General features: G+C 38.3%; 11 protein-coding genes across 11 annotated transcripts; 5 read left to right on the forward strand and 6 right to left on the reverse strand. All coding sequences in view use genetic code 12, as the record gives it.

The window, feature by feature from the left end:
- Positions 1-2: 2 nt before the first annotated feature.
- On the reverse strand, positions 3-2420 carry CORT_0E00380 (Msh5 protein; the record flags this gene model as incomplete). The annotated part of the gene is made up of 2 exons (XM_003869712.1): positions 3-1952; positions 2001-2420. The coding sequence occupies 2 exons, from the start codon at positions 2418-2420 to the stop codon at positions 3-5; spliced, it is 2370 nt and encodes a 789-aa protein (XP_003869761.1).
- Positions 2421-2527: 107 nt separating this feature from the next.
- On the reverse strand, positions 2528-3748 carry CORT_0E00390 (Rpc53 protein; the record flags this gene model as incomplete). The annotated part of the gene is made up of 1 exon (XM_003869713.1): positions 2528-3748. The coding sequence occupies one exon, from the start codon at positions 3746-3748 to the stop codon at positions 2528-2530; it is 1221 nt and encodes a 406-aa protein (XP_003869762.1).
- A 98-nt stretch (positions 3749-3846) lies between these two features.
- On the forward strand, positions 3847-5472 carry CORT_0E00400 (Sas10 U3-containing small subunit processome complex subunit; the record flags this gene model as incomplete). Its single annotated transcript, XM_003869714.1, has 1 exon — positions 3847-5472. The coding sequence occupies one exon, from the start codon at positions 3847-3849 to the stop codon at positions 5470-5472; it is 1626 nt and encodes a 541-aa protein (XP_003869763.1).
- A 12-nt stretch (positions 5473-5484) lies between these two features.
- CORT_0E00410 (Cct4 protein) lies at positions 5485-7086 on the reverse strand (the record flags this gene model as incomplete). The annotated part of the gene is made up of 1 exon (XM_003869715.1): positions 5485-7086. The coding sequence occupies one exon, from the start codon at positions 7084-7086 to the stop codon at positions 5485-5487; it is 1602 nt and encodes a 533-aa protein (XP_003869764.1).
- Positions 7087-7198: 112 nt separating this feature from the next.
- Positions 7199-8218, forward strand: CORT_0E00420 (Cdc123 protein; the record flags this gene model as incomplete). The annotated part of the gene is made up of 1 exon (XM_003869716.1): positions 7199-8218. One exon carries the CDS (start codon positions 7199-7201, stop codon positions 8216-8218), a length of 1020 nt encoding a protein of 339 aa, XP_003869765.1.
- Positions 8219-9191: 973 nt separating this feature from the next.
- CORT_0E00430 (Cgr1 negative regulator) lies at positions 9192-10166 on the forward strand (the record flags this gene model as incomplete). The annotated part of the gene is made up of 1 exon (XM_003869717.1): positions 9192-10166. The coding sequence occupies one exon, from the start codon at positions 9192-9194 to the stop codon at positions 10164-10166; it is 975 nt and encodes a 324-aa protein (XP_003869766.1).
- Positions 10167-10171: 5 nt separating this feature from the next.
- CORT_0E00440 (Hit1 protein) lies at positions 10172-10645 on the reverse strand (the record flags this gene model as incomplete). The annotated part of the gene is made up of 1 exon (XM_003869718.1): positions 10172-10645. One exon carries the CDS (start codon positions 10643-10645, stop codon positions 10172-10174), a length of 474 nt encoding a protein of 157 aa, XP_003869767.1.
- A 77-nt stretch (positions 10646-10722) lies between these two features.
- CORT_0E00450 (hypothetical protein) lies at positions 10723-11952 on the reverse strand (the record flags this gene model as incomplete). Its single annotated transcript, XM_003869719.1, has 1 exon — positions 10723-11952. One exon carries the CDS (start codon positions 11950-11952, stop codon positions 10723-10725), a length of 1230 nt encoding a protein of 409 aa, XP_003869768.1.
- An 849-nt stretch (positions 11953-12801) lies between these two features.
- CORT_0E00460 (hypothetical protein) lies at positions 12802-14421 on the forward strand (the record flags this gene model as incomplete). The annotated part of the gene is made up of 1 exon (XM_003869720.1): positions 12802-14421. The coding sequence occupies one exon, from the start codon at positions 12802-12804 to the stop codon at positions 14419-14421; it is 1620 nt and encodes a 539-aa protein (XP_003869769.1).
- Positions 14422-14852: 431 nt separating this feature from the next.
- Positions 14853-16061, forward strand: CORT_0E00470 (Aat22 protein; the record flags this gene model as incomplete). The annotated part of the gene is made up of 1 exon (XM_003869721.1): positions 14853-16061. One exon carries the CDS (start codon positions 14853-14855, stop codon positions 16059-16061), a length of 1209 nt encoding a protein of 402 aa, XP_003869770.1.
- A 225-nt stretch (positions 16062-16286) lies between these two features.
- CORT_0E00480 (Cas5 zinc finger transcription factor) lies at positions 16287-18440 on the reverse strand (the record flags this gene model as incomplete). Its single annotated transcript, XM_003869722.1, has 1 exon — positions 16287-18440. The coding sequence occupies one exon, from the start codon at positions 18438-18440 to the stop codon at positions 16287-16289; it is 2154 nt and encodes a 717-aa protein (XP_003869771.1).
- Between the last annotated feature and the right edge of the window lie 3333 nt (positions 18441-21773).

Below are 21773 nucleotides of genomic sequence, written 5' to 3' on the forward strand. Positions count from 1 at the left end.
AGTCAAAATATAGCATCAAATTGTGAGATATCAAATGTAGTTCGATCTGCTTCACTGAAATCTAATGCTAAAAATTTCATAACTACATCTCTTGCAATGGAGTAATTTTGCTCTTCATGTGCAGTCAAAAGAGTCATCTCGTTAACCAAATCTTTTCCTTCATCAAGTTTGTGACCAATCTCTTTTGCTCGTGCAATAATCGTCAGTGGAATTCCACAGACTTTAGCACAATGGATTCCATGACTATTGTCGCATATCCCTGGGACGATTTTGTACAAGTACGTAATACTGGTGCGATCTGTTTGATCATTTTGTAGAATTACCTGGGTAGATAAGAACTTGACTCTCTCTTGAGGCAACCTATCAACAATCAAATTACCACGAAAAAGCTCCATGAAATGGGTGGAAATTATACACCTAGGACAATCATTCTGTGAAGCAAAATAGACTAAAGTGCCTCCTAAAAGGGCCGGTGAGTCAATTGAATCACTACCTTTGCCAAATTCATCAATGATCACCAACGATCTCTCTGTCTTGTGATCAATACACTTTGATAGCTGATTTATATCTATGGCAAACGTGGACTGACGTTTTTCTAATGACTCCCTTGACAGGATTCTTGTTAATAATTTATCAACCATACCGATAACGGCACATGTAGCTGGAATGGCACAACCAATTTGCGCAAGAACCACAATCAATGCAGTCTGATTGAGGAAGATCGATTTTCCTGAGAAGTTGGCCCCAGTGATGATGATCATCCGTTCCTTATTTTTGTATTCTATATCATTGGAGACAACCAATTTCAGACATGATTCTAGTAATACATGACGCCCATTTTCGATTTGCAACTCCAATCCATCGGTTAATGTTGGGAAATTGAAATTGGGAAATGCTGAAACTTCAGCCAACGAGCAAAAACAGTCCAATTCTACTAGGCCATCCATAACATCTAGTATTTTCTCTTCATAATCCAACACTTCCTCCTGCAACCCTTGTATAATCTCTATTTCTCTATCGTTAATAAGAGTGTGAACATCACCAAACTTTTCATCCAATTCTTGAACTTTGTTGCATTTGTAATATGCATTGGTAGGTGTCGCAAACACTTGCTCCCATTCTATTGGTAAATCCAAATCCAGTGAGGAAGTGGTGACATCAATGGAAACTAAAAAACCCAACTGTGGTATGTAAACCGTGTTGAAGTTTTGGTTGTGTGTAGCCATTAGTTCCTCAGTGCAATTTTGCAAAATCGACTCCAAGTCATTATAAATTACTCTCAATTGGTCAATCTCTTCGTCCACTCCACTTAAAACTCTAACCTTGCCCTCTTCCGAGGATGATTCCAACTCAATGATCAGAAGTATGGCATCTGAAAGTTTCCGAAACTCAAGAACGTCATCACTCAACAAGGCACGAAAATTGAAGCCTGGCAAAGTCCCGACTCCTAATGTAGCAATATATAACCTCAAAAGCTTCACAATTTGCACCGAATTGGACAAAAAAAGAAGCAAAGATTTCCAACTATTCCAAAGCAACTCATTTGTCCTCAATCTTCTGATCTTCCGAAACAGACCCTTTAATTGGCTTAGTAGTTTGAATACCAGTTTTCGACTCTCTTTGAAGGACTCTAAAGACAAAACTTTTACCAAAGCTTGACGTTCCTCGATTAATTTTAAATTTGCCAAGGGCTTTCTCACCCAGTCACGAAGTAGCAAATATCCTTCTCGTGTAGCTGTATGGTTCAAGAAATCAAATAAGCTATTTATCGAGTTCTTTGAAACTTTGTTTGTGTGTGAATCAGTATCAATCTGAAGAGCATACAACAGGTCAACATCGACGAACATGAGGTTCTTATAGTTGCAAGATTCGACGGAATCAACCATTTCTGCCAAACATTGGACATCGGTGTAATCTGATATTTCAAGATAAATCGCATTCAACGTGCCCATCTAGGGTGAGTTAGTACAGATCTGAGCAACACAGATGTGCATACTTACACTAATTTTATAGTAGGGGGATTTCAACGCTGCATTCATGAAAAGCCTTGAGCTAACAGTACCAATATACTTCTCAAATGATTGTGCCAAACTTTGGTGGTCAGATTTTGTATATTCTGACACTATCTTGACAAAAACTGTCAAGTTCCGATCTACCTCCAAACTCCTTACAAGGGTAATCATAGATTCTGTGCATCGGGAAGACACAAATATAATATCAGGTCCCAAATCATCAATAATTGCGTCCACATATATATTTGGGTAGGACACCTCAATATCCTCATATACATACAATTTTCGATTTTCAACATCCAAGCAAGTCACTCCTAAATTCGATCGATAGTAATCCAATGACAAAATCTTCTTTTTATCAACCACGAATGAAGTTTCCTCTGTTATTGACTCCAAGTCCTCATCCATTGCCGATACAACGAAATAAAGTGTTGGTGTGTGGTTATTTTTTACAACCAAAATTCAGTCGCACCCCAGGATAGTAGTTATGTATTGAAGGGTTTGTCTACACACCATTATTCAATACATGGTGTTGCTATGACCTTTTCTGTCACAGCTCCCAATCGTATAAGCTTTCCAAAGATATCTCTACCTTCATTATCCACCATTTCAACATCCTCGTCCCCTGGTTGACCTTTACTGACATCCAACACACTCAATTCCTGTAAAAAATCGGTAGGTGCTCCTTTAGTCACATTCAACTTGACACCCTTCCCAAGATCTATAGTTATTTTTCCCGATTGATGAATGTTGATCTTACCGATCTCCCCTCGCAATGTAGAAATGCTGGTACCAAGCAGAGACCTGGCAACAGTCTCTTGATTTTGTTCGCTAGTACCAGGTTCCGGCTTCACCATGCTCTTTTCACGCGTGTATGTTGGTAGGTGTTGTGGTAGCTGGAAAAGAACGTATTGATCGTCATCCTTTTCACGGGCGGACAAATTCTTGAAGCTGCCTGCTAGGATATCCAAAACTTGTTCATGATCGGCGATTAACTTACTAGCTTCGTCTGTCGCTATCAGATCGCTTTGGGTAATCTTGCTTTCAAGTTTGGCTTTGTTCTCCTTAATCAGTTCAATTTTATCTTCAATGGCTTCACTCTTGACTGTCGCTTCTCGACTGTCCGTGAGCGATATCACCGCTGGTGTACTCTCTAACGAGTCTATGAGCTCAGATTTGACAGGATATAAAGGTTCCTCCTTGACAATATCTTCTCGTTTGATACCATCATCCCTAAATGGTCTAAAGGGAAACAATTCCGTTGCATCGTCTTCAAATCTATACTCCTCCGTCATGTTTATCTTTGTAGGGTCATCTTCACTATCAGAGTCACCACCAGGAGTTGCTGATCTACTCCCCTTCATTTTCAAATTATTGATGAAATCGGGAGTTGACAGACCCTCGCCATTGCTATTGTAGATCAAATCAGCTGTTAACCCGAGTTTAGTTCCGCTCAGGTTACCAATGGACACGGATCCGGCAGACAACGGACCTGAGGTAACTATGTGGGTACCTGCGTAGTTGTTACGACCTCCTCGACCCCGACCTCTAGCGCTTCCTCCTCGCCCTCTAGTGGATGCATTTCGTTGAGGTTCCTGTTTGACTTGTGGTGCAACCTTGGCTCTTTCCTCCTTTGATTTTCTTTGCACCACCTTGGGCTTGAATTTGAGGCCAGGCTTTGGTACTGGAGAGCTTGAAGGCTTTTTCGAATTTAACGACTCTAATCGATTGGACATGTTGGGGAGAGTTGTTGATGAAATATAGGAAAATCAAGAGAAAAAAAATAGAAAACGATTTGAGATGAGCTTTGTTTTGCAACTTCGAATCAGCGACAATGGCAATACAAGCAAAGGGTACCATGGAGGACAACTCGGACTTGGATGAAGTTGATGTTTTTAATGCAAATAGATCAAAGGTATTACTAGATCAAGCGGGAGAGTATGTTCAGGGTAGCGAATCAGAAGACGAAGACTCACAGGAGGAAGTAATGAGGTCAGACAGCGATGAGGAAGATGAAGAGGACGAAGAAGAAGAGAATGAAGAAGAGGAAGATGCTGACGAGTTTGATGAGGAGAAAGGATGGGGTGGCAAACAAAACTATTATGGTGGTGATGATGCCAGTGATGATGAGGATTCAAAGCAAATGACTGAGGAAGCATTAAGACAACAGAGAAAACATCTACAGGATTTGGAAATGGATGATTATGTTGATGAAGAGATTCTAGAGGATTGGCAAAAGAAAGCAGTTACTTTCGACACAAAGGATAATAACGGTTCTCAAGTTGTCATTGACACATCAACCAATTTCGAATCTCTTGATGATGCCGAGAGGTCAAAGTTGCTTAAGCAATCTTTCCCGGAATTCATACCGTTGATGAGAGAGTTGGAGGAGTTACAGCCAAAGCTTGATGAGTTGAGGCATTTGGATCAGAATGTATGCACGAGGATTAAAGTTGGTGCTTTGTCTGGGTATCTTGCATCGATTACGTCCTATATGGCCATTTTTGTTGACAATCTTCGTAGCGGTGAAGGATTTACATCTATGAAGGACCATCCTGTAATGGAGTCGATTTTGAGTTCTAGGGAGGTGTGGAGGCAGGCAAATGAACTCCCATTAGAAATTAAGGAAGAAACTGAAGAAATTACAAAGGAGGTAAGTTCCAGCGATATAGATGAAGAAGATTTTGTTGACGCTAAGGAAGAACAAGATGATAGTCAAAGTATCGAAGATGTTGAGGAGGAGAAGGAGGAGGAAGAGATGGAGAAAACACCCAAAAAGAGTCATAATATTGATATACACAAGAAGAGAGTCATCAGGCGGGTTCCCCAGTCAACTGGTGACGACTTCACCGAAGCTAACATTGATGACTTGGATATGGAAGATAAGACACGTCGTAAAAAGACATTAAGGTTCTATACTGCCAAGATTGATAAAGCAGCATCACAGAGGGAAAAGTATACCTCGGGTGATATGGATGTACCTTATAAAGAGAGGCTATATGAAAGACAACAAAAGTTGATTGAGGAAGCAAGAAAGAGAGGCCTCGAGAGTAAGGATATTGCCGATGATGAAAATTATCACGCATGGGATGAGGATGACAACGAATACTATGACTCTCTTAAACAAAATAAGGAACTAAAATCGGCAAATAGGAAACTAGCTCATGCTGCAGCAGTCAAGGCAGCCAAGGAAGGTAAATTGACTGAATTACAGGAGGAAATTGGACAAGATGGTAAGAGAGCTATCAACTACCAGATTCTCAAAAATAAAGGTCTCACTCCACATCGTAAAAAGGAATACAGAAACTCCAGGGTTAAAAAGAGAAAACAATATGAGGTTGCCAAGAAGAAGCTTAAATCTGTTAGGCAAGTTTACGATAGTGAAAAGACTAGAGGTCCTTATGAGGGTGAAAAGACTGGTATCAAGAAAGGATTATCGAGATCAGTTAAACTTGTATAGTTTATATATATATTAGCGACTGAATTGGATATCATCAATTCTCAAAATAGATTTTACACACTCGGAAGCCAAAACAATAGCACTAGTACTCACCAATACTGGTTGCAATACGTGCTCGTCAAATGTATTTGAAGCTCCAGATCTTCTAACGGATATACCTGCGTTTTTTTCTCCGTTTTCATGTCTGTTTCTTAAGTCTGTAACAACGTTTATAGGATTCAATCCAGCGTTTTCAGCTAACGTTGTGGGTATTACCTCTAAAGCAAGGGCAAACTCCTGATAAACAAATTGTTCTACACCAAACAATTTATTCGACTCCTTCATCAATTGTCTTGAGACTTCAATTTCTGGTGCACCACCTCCGGCAATCAATGCTTTTTCTTTTACCAAGCACCTAACAACACACAATGCATCGTGTAATGATCTTTCAGTTTCATCAACAACTAAATTGTTTGCTCCTCTCACAACAATGGAAACGGTAGGTTGGGTGGTTTTCGAAGTGATTCCTGTTATTTGAACAATTTTGGAGCTAGAGCTTTCAATCTCCTCTACTAAGTCAGCTGAACCTAACCTATCTTCGGTGAAGTTGTCAACATCGGCAATTGGCTTACATCCCACCGCTTTGGATAAGAATTCGACTTCATCTCTTTCAATGTCCTTGATAACCATGATGTTTAATTTTGATAAAAAGTGTAAAGCCAAGTCATTGACAGCATCTCTCAAGATAGACTTTTGAATCAACAAGACATTACATTTGGCTTTTTTTATCTTCTTACATATGTTCAACAAGTATGCTCTCTCCTCCTTGAGAATTTTGTCCATTTGTCTGTAGTCATTGACTACGACATTGTTTTCCATATCTGGTTTCGGTGGTGACAATTGAAATTGTATTAATCCGATTTTAGCCTTTTCTATCCTAGTTGGTCCTCCTGCATTTTTCACAACATTTTGGGTCAACACGACACCATTGATCAACTCCGTGTCATCAATTGTACCTCCCAACTTCTTTACCAAACGAATATCATTCAAATCGACATTGTTCTTTTCATCATTGATGACTTTCAAGACGGAGTCGACTGCCAATGGAGCCAACAACAGTGAGTATTGTGACACAATTTTTGAACTCAATGAGGTTGAAGCCGCTTTAATCAATAGCTCCCTATCATCCAATTTGATCTTTGAAGACATATCCAAAAGGATTTCAACACTACGCTGGGCAGCTCTTTGAAACGATTCGGCAATCAATGTAGGATGTATGCCCTTGTTCAATAGCCTCTCTGCAGCCCCTAATAAAGCACCTGTCAAAATGGCAACTGTTGTTGTTCCATCTCCAGCTTCCACGTCTTGCGCATGACTCACATCAACAAGCATTTTTGCAGCTGGGTGCAAGACTGCCATATGTTTCAATATGGTTGCACCATCATTGGAAATGATGATTTCGCCTTTATTCGTTCTAATCATCTTGTCCATTCCTTTTGGACCTAATGAGGTTCTAATTGCATCGGATACTGCTCTCGCTGCTAAAATATTGGCCCTGCGTACTTCTTGAGGCTTTTCCTTATCCTTGAAGGTAGCATTGGATGGTGCCTGCTGGGGTCTAGTTACAGAAGTCATTGTTGGCGATGATTTAGAGGAAACAGCCGGTTGCAGGATTTTTCCAACTTTTTTTTTTTTTCGTTTCTTCAGTCAAGTTCGAATTGATTCCATCGCGTATTATACGGTAGAAATGGCGGAGGAATATGCAACATTTGAAAAGTCAGGTGTCACTGTGGATGAAATTGTACAATGTTCATTCTCCAATTGGTGTGACTTATTTAAGGAGCATTTGTATCCATATAGAGTGATAAACCCACTTCCACCGAGTTTTATTGAATACTTGCTAAGTGATGGAATAAAGCTAGCAACAAAACAGAAGCAATTAGAACAGACGAGTGATAATGAGTATAGTGACTGGGAAGAGGACGAGGCGGATGAGCCTGAACCTGTGCATTTGAAATTCATTGAGTTGCATGATCAGATCAACAAGTACGTCGATGAGTTAGGTGGACAGGTAATCCCCAAACTAAATTGGTCAACTCCGAAGGATGCTAGCTGGTTGATCCCGGGAAATACTGTTCGCTGTATCGAATCTAATGATATATACCTACTTTTGAAATCATCCGATCATATAGTGGATGACTTGTTGTATCCTTTCCTGGAGGTAGACAACGCAAAGGATATAAAGGTTTCGTACGAATTGATTTTGAAGAAATGGGAGGATATCAATCCTGCATTAGAGTTTAGAGTGTTTGTGAAGGATGGCAAGATTTCGGGTATATCTCAACGTGACTTGAATTACTACGATTTTTTGAAGGATCTACAGTTGGAGATCGATGAAAGGATAAGCAAGTTTGTTTATGAGGAAGCGATTCCAAAGTTGAATTTGAATAAATTTATCCTAGATGTGTATATACCGCGACCATTTGAAAAGGTATTGATTATCGATGTGAATCCATTTCTGCGAAAGTCAGATTCCTTATTGTTTACCTGGAATGAGTTGTTGGTGAAAATTCCTAAAGATGACAACGACTACGAATTTAGGTTGATTAATGAGACAAACCTTGGAGCTTTTGCCAAAAAGCAATATAGTGAAAGTCAAGTTCCAATAGATGTTGTTGGCGCAGCGAATGATGCTGAAGCATTGATCAATTTGGCCAGAGAATGGGATAAGTTGCAAGCAAAGGAAGCGAATTCAGAGAAAAAATAGCTATGAATAAGTATATACTGGAGCAGCTGCTATGTGTCCCTACAGATGGTGTGTTTGTCTTGATTAATGGGGTCTCTGCGCAAACTCAGTGTAGGCAAAACCTTCCCTAGTTATACGTTTGTGTTGGTTGACTGGATTCATCAGGGGAAGTTATTGCGTAGTCATCTGTGAAAATTTTTTAAAATCCACATAGAGTTGAACTTTAGGATTTACATTCTATCTACACTATTCGATGGGGTTGGTATAAGTAAAACGTTTAGATTAAATGCAACTTAAGCAATGAGATCATAACTACATATCAAAGAAAATGCAGTCATTGTTTGTCACATTTAAAAATGGGAAACGCACCCTTATGAAATGTCAGCCAGCAAAATTGGAAGCACGACATATACTTATTAAGCTCAATCTTTTGATAGAGTCATTTTCGTGAGTGCTTGAGGATTTATCTATCCGGAAACAGTTTTAATTGATACGTGATTGTAACAATTGAGCTTCTAGCTCCCCACTCTAATTTGTATTGTCACCTACTTGTTGATCAAATCTTCTTTTAAAGTCCCTGACCCCATTACGTTTGCTCTCATTGCGTGCCCCGGCAACCTTTACATGTTTTGACTTATACCGTATTCTTCATAAATGCTATTAATAACGTCGTTGTGAGCCTAGGAAAGACCTTCACAATATAATGTCTGTTGTTTTGCACCAAAAGTGAGTCTTATAAGAATCTGCTGTATATTTATAGTCAATATGTAGACTGGGCAGAAAATGACTAATAACCCAGCTGCAATTCTATTATGTAATGCCATAATCATGAAACTTGTGGTAAATCTCTGAATCCTCAACAGTCGTGTATTTATACCAACATCAACTCCGAAAAGGATTCAATTTCGAGCGCAATTCAAACAATACTGCGGTTAGCAATTATACCCTTTGCAACTACTACAAACAACTATACTACCCCACTGACGGCCCTATTATGTCATTAATTGCTACCGAGAGAAATATATTTCCACAAAGTTATCGTGGACGTTTGACTGAGGGTGTCACTTATGACTACCGCAACAACAACTTGTTATGGATTGACATCATTCAAGGTGAAGTTCATCGTCTACTGTTGAATGACCTCAACCAGCATGAAGTTTTGAAATGGCCCGACCCAAAAGAATCAATTGGATTTATTGCACTTACAAAGAAAGAAGATGTTGTGTTGGTTGCTGCTAAATCCGGGTTGGCATTGGGGGACTTCAAGAAAGGCACTTTGGAATATTTCTTTGAATATCCATTTTCAGAGTCAGAGAAAACTAGATTGAGATCGAATGATGGGATTATAGACCCTTGGGGTAATCTTTGGATTGGTGTGATGACGGATTTCCCTGTTAGTGCCCAGGAAGGTGTACAGGGAGAAGGGAAATTATATCGTATCACTCCGGACTTGAAAGTTGACGTCATGTTGGAAAATACCAAAATCTCCAATGGAATGGCATTTAATGATGATGGAAGTGAAATATATTGGACTGATTCATTAAATTTTACCATCTACAAATTCAACTATGATCATGAAACAAATAAATTAAACAACAAAACCGCATTTATTGAAACTAAACACTTTTATCCGAATGAAAATGATCCAGAACCAGATGGATTAGTTCGTGCAGTCAATGGTGATATCTACTCTGCTGTTTTTTCAACATCAACAATATTGCATGTGAATGAAAAGGGAGAATTGGTGGAAAAGATTCAAATCCCAGCAAAGAGATGCACTTGTGTAACCATCGGGGGCTCTGATGATGATGATTTGTTCGTTACTACTGGACACTTGAGGCTTGATGATTTTGATGCCAAGATAGATGCAGATGATGTGTTTGGTGATCTTGGCGGATTCTTGTTTAAATTGAAAGTTGGCCTCAAAGGACAAAAGAAGAACATCTGGGGTGGCAAAGTAGATATATAGTAGATTTAGTTAATTTGATCCAACTCCAACACCCTTTGTACAAACTCCTCCACTAGTTCGTTTTGTTCCACTCCCCCCTTTCGTAAATCATTCAATTTGAGATTAATTACCTCCAATTTTTGTTCCTGGTTGAGATTGTTGATAAACCCATCTTGTAGTATAGTGATGATAGATAGAAGATGGAATTGCAAGGCTGGTTCTTTTAGTAGATATCCGATTTGATCATCTTGAAGAAACTTGTCAAATTTGGTCATCGGTTTAGTATTATTTTGATCTGGCGTTGACAATGGCATTGAACGTTCGTCTCTGAGTTTCACATTTTCATGTTTATGGCTCTCCGATTTGTAGCATGCTAGCGAGCAGTATGCTATTTTGCAGGTAGGACATTTGTATTTGCTTTCATTTATGGTACATATTTGACAAAGCATATTGGGGTGATAGTGAAGAGATGGGATAGTTTTTTGCGCCGCACAAGACATTTATGCAGTCAGTGGACAATTTAAATATGCATTATTCATTTACAAGTTATATAGTTTTCAAGTATCGATGTATAAAGCTAGTACAGTATCAATAATGCCATTATTATCATTGCTGTCACGAGTGAAACCGAAAGCGTGTAATTGAAAGATTGGTCCCTAGCATCAAGCACTTGAGTAGACCCGGTTGAATTTATTCGAGATTTTCTAACTGATCCTTTTCGTTTTCGTTTGGCACGTGTATTACACTTGTAGCCGACCTTTCTTTGTCGCGTGAATCCCGTTTTCTGTAGATATGGCTGGATTTGTGGCGGCGGCTGGGCATCTGGGGTATTGGAAAAACTTGTGTTGTTTCTAGTGGGCGAATTTCCTGTGATTGAGCCAATTGATTCTTTAGAATGCTTTTTATAGTAAGCCTTGACTTGTAAAGGCGCAATTACATGATCAAGATCATCATAGCATTTCTCACGCTCATGCTCTAGTGGTGCTCTCTTGACTCTAACCCTGATCGTCGATTGAAGTTCTGGCTCTACCTCTAGCTCCTTCTGTATCAAATCCAGTTTATTCAACCTCTGTTGTAGCATCTCAACTGCAATTTCCAATTTCTCGAATCTCTCCTCGGCTGTATGTGTATTCTTTGGTTCAAGATTGGACTGAGATTCGCTCCCTTTGGCATCACATTTTGGGACTGACTTTTTATGAGCTTTTACTTTTTCATCGTGTTTCATGAACGACTTGATTTTGAGATTACTAAGTTGACGCTGGTTTTTCAATACTTCTTGTGTTTGATGGAGTAGTTCAAAGTACTTTATCCGTTCAAGTATCTTCCCCGGTTGTTTAACAGGCCATTGAGGAGGGCTAGAGATAGGAGGTTTCACTTGAAAGACTTCCAGTGTTGGAGGATTTTCGGATTGTGTTCCGGTTCCGACTTGCAATGCTATTGGCTCCAATGCGGGATACAGCAGCCAATTGGCTCTATGGATATCAGGCAGATTGATAGTGTTACCTCTCTCAAGTTGTTTGATCCTTCTCTGTAGTGTTTCCAAAGCGGCCTGCATGTTTGAAACCTTATCCAGTAGTTGAGCAACAGCATCTGCATAACATACGTCAGCTTGTGAATCGATGCCACAAAGATTTACCTCCTCTGTACGTGGAGATAAGTCCGGTGTTGCCAATTGCGGTTTAAATGGAATTGACAATACATCTTTGTGCATTAGTTTCTTGTAGATGTTGGGTGGAGTTGCAATGCAAGAAAAGCAATAACAACTGTGTTGAATATTTCTGCCAGACATGAACGCAGGAACGTCCATCAATACCGAAAAAGAGCATAGTAAATCTACCGAGTAATAATCAGTGTTTAACAAATTTACAAAATATTTCTAACTTCATCAAAATTACATATTGATTCTCTGTCAACGTACATCACCTTAGTCTTCACTGACTTACTAAAAAAGGGACAGTTCTCAAATGGATAGTGGTCCACATTGCAGCCTTTGAACTTCTTAAGAACCGCAGCATACTTGGTCTACCCCATCAAATCTTAAGTGAGAAGGACATACAATTTATAGAGTCTTCCCTTATTGGACCCAATTTACACTTCCATTGAATCAAGAAAGCCGTACACACACGTTTTTAAAACTGCAAAGCACGGCTCTATTTCCATTGCAGGTTATGGAATCTCTCGCATCCAACTTCACAAATGGTGTATTTCATCTTTCGGTGATGTAAAATAACATGCTGAACAAGTTAAACACCATTCACAAAGATGCTTATTCTTGAGAGCTCTAAATTACTTTGTCACGAAGAAGATTCACAACCGCAATAAGAAATTACACGACAACAAATTCGGATTGGCAATATTTCAGTCAAAGCATCACTGTGTCTAACAAAGAACAACGTAGACTAGCTTTAAAAGTAAGAAGGAGCTAAATTAGTTAAGAAAACATCAAAATCGGTTGAAAACACGCGTTTTTATCACAGCTGACCTATTCCAATTCTAATTTAGTTGACTTTTGTACACACAACTTTGAAGAGGCAACACAACAAACTTTTATTTCGTTTGTTTAGTTGCCTTCACGTGATTCATCTGAGGTGAAAAAAAAAATTGTACTATCAGCCTCATGGATATCAGATAGATAATTACATTACTAACAACAAACATGGACATATCAATTCAGCAGATCCAGGAAAACCAAATTAAGGAATTGAAGAATGGGCACGTCTCTGTAACGTCCCTTGAGAAGTTGAAAGTTCAATTGAGAGATGATGCAAATAGAGAGTCAGAAATTGTCACTAAAAACATATCAGCTATTGTTCAAAGCTTCAACAAAATTATCAACGAAAATATTGACGTAAATGCAGAGGATTTTACTTTGTTAGTTGGAATATATCAATTCCTTGTCAACCTAGTTGCTCGTAGTGATAGAAATCGAGAATTCTTCGTCACCGAATCAGGGGAGGTTCACGAATTTTGGAAACTTACCCAGTCCCTACTTGATAGACAAGATAATTCGTTAAAAAGGTTGATATTTATATTCATTGGTCAGTTCATAGTCGAGTCGCAGAGTGTTAGTAATTACATGAGATTCTTGCACAATCAAGGATTCCACAAACTGGTTTACCTGCACCTAGATGATAACAATATTGAAGCTTTCGATGTTGGCTATGAACTAATTAAATCCAATGCCGACCATTTGGATATCAGTGATACTACTTTAATAGAGAGAACCAAAAGCAAGTTAGATCATTATTTTCAAGAGAGTGAGGACACAGAAATTCTTGAAAAATTGGTGGAAATCATTGCATATTCTGGACCCGATAGAGACGCATTTGGCAATGTTCTCAGTCTTTTATCACAAGTGGAAGATAAGGATCTAGCAAGGAAAATGTTGGTTGTAGCCAGTTTGCTTTTTACCAACAAACCAGCCGATATACCCTTTGATCAATTGACAACACGCAATCCATACGTCTTTGCAGTGTGTGGCATTGCAATTGGAAATTGCATCAAAAGCGATGCTACTAAAAAACTGACATATGAACTAATTGATGCGAACTTCGGTATTAATAACTTAATTAACACGTTTTTTAAAAAGTTCAAAATTACTGATTTGATACAAGTCCAAGCTATCCATATGTGGACAAATTTGATGGATGTAACAATTTCAGAAGAAATCATAAAGCAATACACAGAGGAACTTATTGCACTCAATCAGATTGTAATTGACAACTCACAGTATTATTGTGAAATTGCAGCATTGTACTTTAAATTTTTGAAAAAGTTGCTAATTTTAACTCCAGAAGAGATACCGATGGCATTCGTTAAACAAATAAATCAACTTGACAATGACATGCCGGATCACATTCGTGTGAAGTATATTCTTTTACAGAAACTCAATTTTGATATGGGAAATGCGAATAATGAACTATTGCAATTGATTAAGTCAATTGTAGCGCAAGTTGATCAACTGGATGTGTTAGAGCAAATCAAAACTATATCTATTGTCAATCAGCATCTCAATTCGGGCAAGCTTGTGCTAAATCCCCAAACTATAACTGAGATTTATTTGCAACCACTCACGGTTATTTTAAAGCAAATGCATGAGAGTGAAGTTTCCTCAACACCAGATGCAAAATCGTGGCAAGCAAAAGCTTTCAAGAACAATTTGAAATATACGGCAGTCATAACTACCAAGGTTGTAGAACTTATTTCGGGTGATCTTCCCTCAATCAACTTTGACGAACTTCATCAAATATGCGCTGAAATTCTCCTTGCGGAGTAATCAATCAGTGCCACACTTTTCTTGGATCAATATTAAACCAAAAACTGTGGGTGTGTCCTTCTAAGAGAACTTTGTGGATTTAGTATTATGTGTTTTCTTTTCCTAAGGGAATGCCCAAGCGAAATGACTCGTGCCACATTTGACTCTGTTTTTGTGTACTTACGGCATTCGAAGGGTAAAACTCAGAATTATTTTTTTTTAACTGAAGAGCACTTTGTGTCAAACTATATTGGGCCGCACACACTTCCCCATTCGTCAGCTCCGAAGTTCCAAAAGTGTAAAATTTTTCAGTCTCCTAACCCCAAAGCCATAAGTGCCTCAGATGTATATAAAGAGGAAATATTCAGCCAAAATGGTGACATGTTGCAACTATTTCAATATTTCATTTCAAACTACGAAAGAGAGCAAGAGCAAATTCTCGAATTGTCATAATGACTGTGCAAACCGTATTTTCGAACTTGGTCAGGGAGGAACCTGACCCAATTATCAAGACCATGCAACAATACCATAAGGATACCAACCCGCAAAAGATTGATGTTTCAATCGGAGTTTACAAGGATGAATCAGGCGCATGTTACGAGTTCCCTAGTATCACCAAGGCCAAACAGATTTTACACGACAATGATCCAGGACACAATTATACCAGTATGGCTGGTATTGCAGATTTTGTTGCTGGTGCGCAAAAGCTCGTTTTTGGCGACGAAGTTGTCAAACAGGGGAAGTTGGCTTCGATTCAAGCCATTTCGGGGACGGGGTCATTGCATATTGCCATGTTATTATACCGCGAAGCTGGATACACTAATTATTATATAGGAACACCAACGTGGCAAAATTACCAACCCATGATCGAACACAATGGTGGGAGTGTAACGATTTACACGCATTATAATGAAGAAACAAGGTCGGTTGATTTTGGCAGTGTTTTGAACGTGTTGAACTCAGCACCAAGTAAATCTGTGTTCCTCTTCCAAACATGTTGCCACAACCCTACTGGAGCTGACTTCACCCATGAACAATGGCAACAAATTGGTTCCATAATGCAAAAACGTCAATTACTTCCTTTATTAGATACTGCATACCAAGGATTTAGCTCCGGGAACCCGGATCAGGATGCGTGGCCAATTCGCTACTTGTACAATTCAAACTTGGAGTTCATTGTTTGCCAATCATTTTCCAAAAACTTGGGCTTATATTCTGAACGTTGTGGAGCAGTTCACGTTGTAGTTCAAGATAAAGACTATGTCCCCAATGTACAAAGCAACTTGATTGCTTTTTTTCGTCACGAATGCTCATTTGCGCCAGCTTTTGGAGCTAGATTAGCAGCCATCATTTTCAACAATGATAAATTGAGAAACCAATGGTTGAATGAATTGGATGAATGTACGATAAGGTTGAAACGTTTGCGTCAACGCATTTTGGATATATTGACTCAATTGGAAACACCAGGTGACTGGCAAAATGTTGTTCAACAAAACGGCTTGTTTTGGTACTCTGGTTTATCCAAAGAGCAAAACAAGAAATTAGTTGAAAAGTACAATGTTTATTCAACGACTATGGGAAGAGTCAATGTTGCTGGATTGAATGATGAAAATATAGACTATTTTTGTACCGCAATTGACAAAGTTGTAAGAAGCACATGAGATAACATCTACAGGTGGTAACAGTAGTTAATTAAGTGTTGTTATTTTTTGATTAACCATATAAAACTATGTAGTTTTAATAATTTCCTTTCCTATAAATGTTGAAAAATCAATAAAAATATGCAATTAAAATTGAAGAAATGTATCCCAATTCCAAATTTAAAGTGTTCAACCCCCCCCTTACCAGTATGTACATACAGCACTCCTTCTATATCTTTGACCCTTTTATACATTAGTTAAACCATGTATCTTTTTCAAATGTGCCTTCAAATTATCTTTTCTATTGAAACATTTACCACAATTTGGCTCTTCACATTGAAATGGCTTTTCCGATGAATGTGATTTGAGATGTCGTTTAACATGCTCTGGGCGTTGAAATCTCAGATTACATATAGGACACTTGTGTTTCTTCCTTGGATCAACTTTATCATTCTTCTCTGATCTGTTATTACGAACTTTTGGACGGGTAACGTTAAGGTCTTCGGGGATGGCAATGGTGACGGTTCCATCATCCTCAATGATACTTTCAAAAGAGCTGTTGGAATCCTTGGATGTGTCTTCTTGTTTAGTTTGAGATTTAGCTTTAGCTCTGGTGGACCTTCTAGTTGGCGGTTTGGGTGTGGCGGTTTCTGTCTTTTTCTTTTTTGCATCTTCGACAGGGAAAGTAGCCATCGGTGGTAATAAAGTTGGAGTAGTTGACGAAGAGACGTGATTACTTGTTTGATTGCTCTGATCCTCTTGGCTAGGCTGTTCAGCTAACCTTGTGCTCAAATTGATTGATGCAGAAGGGAATCCACCATTAGAGTTTAGCTTCTTGTGCTTGTTGAATGGCGACACAGACTGGTTCAAATTTTGGGTGATTCTCTTATCCAACAGGGGGTAAGAAGCACGATTGTTGTCAAATTCGCCCAGTAATAGATCAATCGTCGGAATTTGCTCTTCTTCGATGTCACCTTGCTGATATTGCTGTTGCTCAACGTTAGATTTTGGCAAGGGGATCATGGCATTGGGCAACAACAATGTAGAACTAGAGCTGCTTTTTGGTTGTGGGCGCTTACTCATTTGATTCAAAAGCTCATGATCCTTCTTATTTTTCTTCATCAAGCTTGAATACGACTTTGCCTTCTTCAATTGTTTTAAAGCGTCATTTTCTTGATCTTCCAAGTGTTGATTATCAAACACTTCACTTTTAAATGGACTAAAAAATGTCGATTGCGAAGACTTGAGCTTGTGTGAACCAGGAGTTAATAATGGAGTGGCGGATAAGTTATTTCCATAATTTTCCTCATCATCCAACGAATTCATTCCCTGCGACGGGGTGTAGAACGGATTCAATGCCGAATTGTAAGATGATGCCGAATTTGTCTTTGAAGCAAGAACCGCTGCAGTGGCATCCAAGGACACTCTTGATCGCGATCGTGTATGACCTTTGATTTTATTCGCTGGGGTTTTGGTCACTTTATTAAAAGCAGTAGCCGCCAAATTCACTGGAGAAAACGATTGCGGGCAGTTTCTTAACGGAGTAGTGTAGGATGATACTGACATGGATTTGTTTCTACCAGGTCTTCTAGGAGTAGAAGTGAAATGCTGTTGGTGTTGTAATTGTTGCACTTGTTGTTGTTGTTGTTGTTGGTGATGGTGTTGATACAACGGTTGTTGTTGATAATATGGTTGCTGAGTTGACATTTGTTGATAACCAGTTTGCTGTTGCAATTGCTGATGCATAGGAGATTCAAACGAAGGTATAGAATCTAGTGAATAAATAGTGTTTGAAGAAATAGATTCAGGTAATGCTGAATTTTGACTTGGTGGGTCTTGATTAACCGACATGACGGAACTGTTATGGTGGTGCTGAAAATTTTGGTTGCGATCACCAGCTGCCCCATCCAATGAAACATTTCTTGAATGGTTGAAACTAAGACTATCGGCGTCTACGATGTTTATACCCAATCCTGATTCATCAGTAATGTAAAATTTGTTCTCCGGCAAGTTTGTCGAAATTGGCACAACTTCGTCGTCAAACATGGCGCCATCGTCAATATACTCAGTCTTGGAATGGAAGTTGAGACCATGTGATAGTTGTTGCTGAGGTTGTTGCTGTTTGTACTGCAGATCCTTTTGTTGTTGAAGCTGTTGGCCCTGATGTTGAGATGGAACAATTAGATGTGGCTGCTGTAGTTCCAATTGTTGTAGTTGTAGTTGCTGCAGCGGCACTTGTTGCTGTTGCTGTTGCTGTTGCTGTTGCTGTTGTAGACTTAAAGACAACAAGTGGTTTTGAGGATATTGTTGTGTCGTTTGGTCATATAAATCGAATGAAATAGTCGAATCATCAAACGGTTGGGTCAATTGGGTAGGTGAACTTAGCAAATAATTTTCCATTATATGGATATTTTCCAGCAATATGTTACTAGGAGTAAAGCCGGTGGTTCTGGTTGGAATGTTGCTTGTTTGATTGGGATATATATCGCTAGACGTTGAAATGTTTTGGGATTAATTATTATCCAAATAGCGCTTAAAAAATCAGAAAATTATATACTGGGCTGTGGTTCTGGAAGCGTAGTGTGCAAGTGAAGTTCATGAAAAGTTGAACAAAATAAGGAGATGGAATAAAGTATGCAGTAAGTTCTCTTGGATAATAATGTGAAGGTGTATAAAGCGAATGTATAATGATGATATAAATGTAGTGATGGGAAAGTAGTAGTTTTGTTGACCAACAACAGTTAGATGGGAAAGATATTTAGTTTTAAAGTAATGAAATTGAAGAAGAAAAAATTTTGAATTTTAAAAATAAAAAAGTATAAAAATTAAAAATTAAAAAATAAAAATCTGAAAAACAGACAGAGACAAAGTGTGAGGGACTATAATAAGTTAACAATTACTAAAGGATGGGACTACGACAAGCTAGAAACGTATTACCACCACAATGACAATAGCTGTGGCCGATTGGGGCAACAAGTGTCATCAATTAGTTGTCTTAGCGCCGATAATCTCTTCTCTTGATTTCTCTATCCACGCGGGCTTAGAACTTTTTTTTTCACGTTTATTACTAGACACCTGATTTCTTCATTACTCTTTGTTTGACTAAAATTCTTATAATTTTCTTAGTACACCTTATATAGTCGCAAAATGTAAAAGAAATAAAAAGATAGGATTCATATAAACACAGAGTTTCAGCTATCCTTATCACGTAGAAGTACTTCTTGGAGGTCAATTCCTCTGTAATTTAATGCTAGATTCACATAGGCTCTTCATTCGATAATCACTTCTAAATATACTCTATAAATAGCCTATTTCTTAGCACAATAAGAGGTAAACTTTATCCATCTATTTCCTGTGTTTTCCTTTTTTGCTTTTTGATCCATACTTAGTAGTCTAATTGCGTACGCTTGTGTGCGCAAAGAATGCTTAGAATGAGACAGAAAATTTTTTCATACATAACCACACACGTAATGATTTATAAGCTTGAAACATATAGAATGACAAACCATAGCACTTATGAAACCAGCTTCAGTATTTCAGGAGTTCCTTCCCCCAAAAGAACCACATAAATTGTCAACCGAAACGGAATTTGTAATGTACTTTGAACCCCATATCCTTTGTCCCACCTTGAATTTTATAACCGAGACACGCGAAAAAAATAAAATGAATTTTCAAGACGCGTCACTCGCCCCACGGTAGTGTACTTGTACACAATGTTGAGTAGATTAATCCCATCGTAAATCAAACGAGGGGCAGATGGCTACGGAGAGTCACATGATTTTTGTCTACCGATTATATATACGAAACAATGTGCTATACTGAAAGAAGCATCCGGAATTTATTAACAGCTTAGGATTCTCTGGCTTAATCCACAGATTCATGTGATTTCACTAGAAAAGAGCAAACAAAGCAGACTAAAGAAAAACCACCAGATACTATGTACTGCACAAAAACGAGTCGGCCAGTGGCGAAAATGTGTCTCAAAGCGTGAGCTACCTTGCTGTCAATATTTATTATTTACATTGTCGATATGCAGATGATATTCACATCATGGCCTTCCGGTATCCTGAATGACCAATTCAACCCCATCAATCATAACCAAAATCAAAACATTTCTCTTATACAATACGGATATGATTTTGTAAACTTAGTGAACTTTTTTTACTTGTTACTCCCCTTTGTCTTGCTTTGTGTAAACTATGCGACAGTGTGAATCGGGTAAGTCGTCATGTGCATACTACATATTTGCATACAGACTCTTTTCTGCAAGGTTTAAAAACTGTAAAGCAGAGCAATTTTGATCTTTATCCTTCGTGGTGAAGTACTAACACTGATGAATGATAAGACACAACTTTGTTATACGTAGCTACTTAATCCACGATCTATGATCTGATTCATTTAAGAATGACCTTTGATAATGAACATTTATCGACAATTCTACCTAATGATAGGCTGTCATCAATAAATATAAAATCAGGGTCAAGAATCGGCGGTTAAAGTGTGCATTGTTCTTGTTTTTATGAAAAGTGTGGAGCAAAAAATGAAAGCATTCTACGCCTTCATTCTAGATCATTCTCTTTTCTCACATATGACAAAGGGCAACAGTTACACTACGAGGGTTTACTAAAATATTACAAACAATCGATTCATTTTGTACCGCCGATGCTAAATTTAGAAACAAAGGTTCATTTTAACACAAAACCCTTTAGCCGCCGGAATCAATCGATGGTAAAAAAAAATTATTTCGCCTATGCGCAAGGCTTGTTCTTTTATTTTTAGCATTCTCTTACCATTACAACAACAAAAAGGGCGCACGCTATTGATCTTCACTGACCCCTCATTTACCCACCATGACAAACGGCACCTTATATTACTAATACAGGATTAAGACCTTTCCTTTACTTAAGGCACATGTGGAAAAAGATAATTTACAGGTTACCAGTTAAGCAACCGAACATTCTCAATTTCAGCTTCACTTTTTGTAAAGGTGAATAAGTTTATAGTATATCGATCATGATGTTTAACACTACAAGTCAAAGTTTCGGCTCCCTTGGTTAATCGTATTAGAATCCTTTCTTTGACGAATAATTGTTTCACAGAATTTGCAATGACGTAACATGGCATTGATAGTGATGTAACTCAGGGCGGTTTCTCATTCTCTTTGACTTAATTACACAATCTAAAAAAGCTAATCTCTCATTTAGCATGTCATACAGTTGAATTAGTTTACGTAGAAATTTATTGTTTTTGTGTGATTGTTGCAACCAAAATGTCGGATGAAAAGACAGGAAGTTTGCGCCGGAAAGAACGAAGAGCTACTGTACTTTGTAATCTTAGTAGATTACAAATCAGCAAATTCAGGCCCATACAAGTATGGAGTTTACAGCCCACTCTAATACGAAGTTTTCAAAAACTAGGTGTACGATGTTTTTCATCCGAATCAATCCACATTACAGGCTATTCATTTCCAGGTATATTTATTTTCATATTAAAGTTTGATCAAAATATGCCTTGCTTTATTGAACGTATCAAGCCCAAGCAAACTCATTAAAAAATTAAGCACCAGTAATTAGCTCTCTTTCCAAAATGTCAAGGATTGATTTCTCCCACTTATGTAAAGCGTTATTGTATGGCATTAGAAATACGGTTATTTTAAGAGACACAATTTCCACAAGAATTTTTCACTAACCTCAACCTGCAAAAACTCCAAATCTTGACCCCCCTTATGTTACG

The sequence above is a fragment of the Candida orthopsilosis genome (genome assembly GCF_000315875.1).
Source record: "Candida orthopsilosis Co 90-125, chromosome 5 draft sequence".
NCBI lineage: Eukaryota > Fungi > Ascomycota > Pichiomycetes > Serinales > Debaryomycetaceae > Lodderomyces > Lodderomyces orthopsilosis.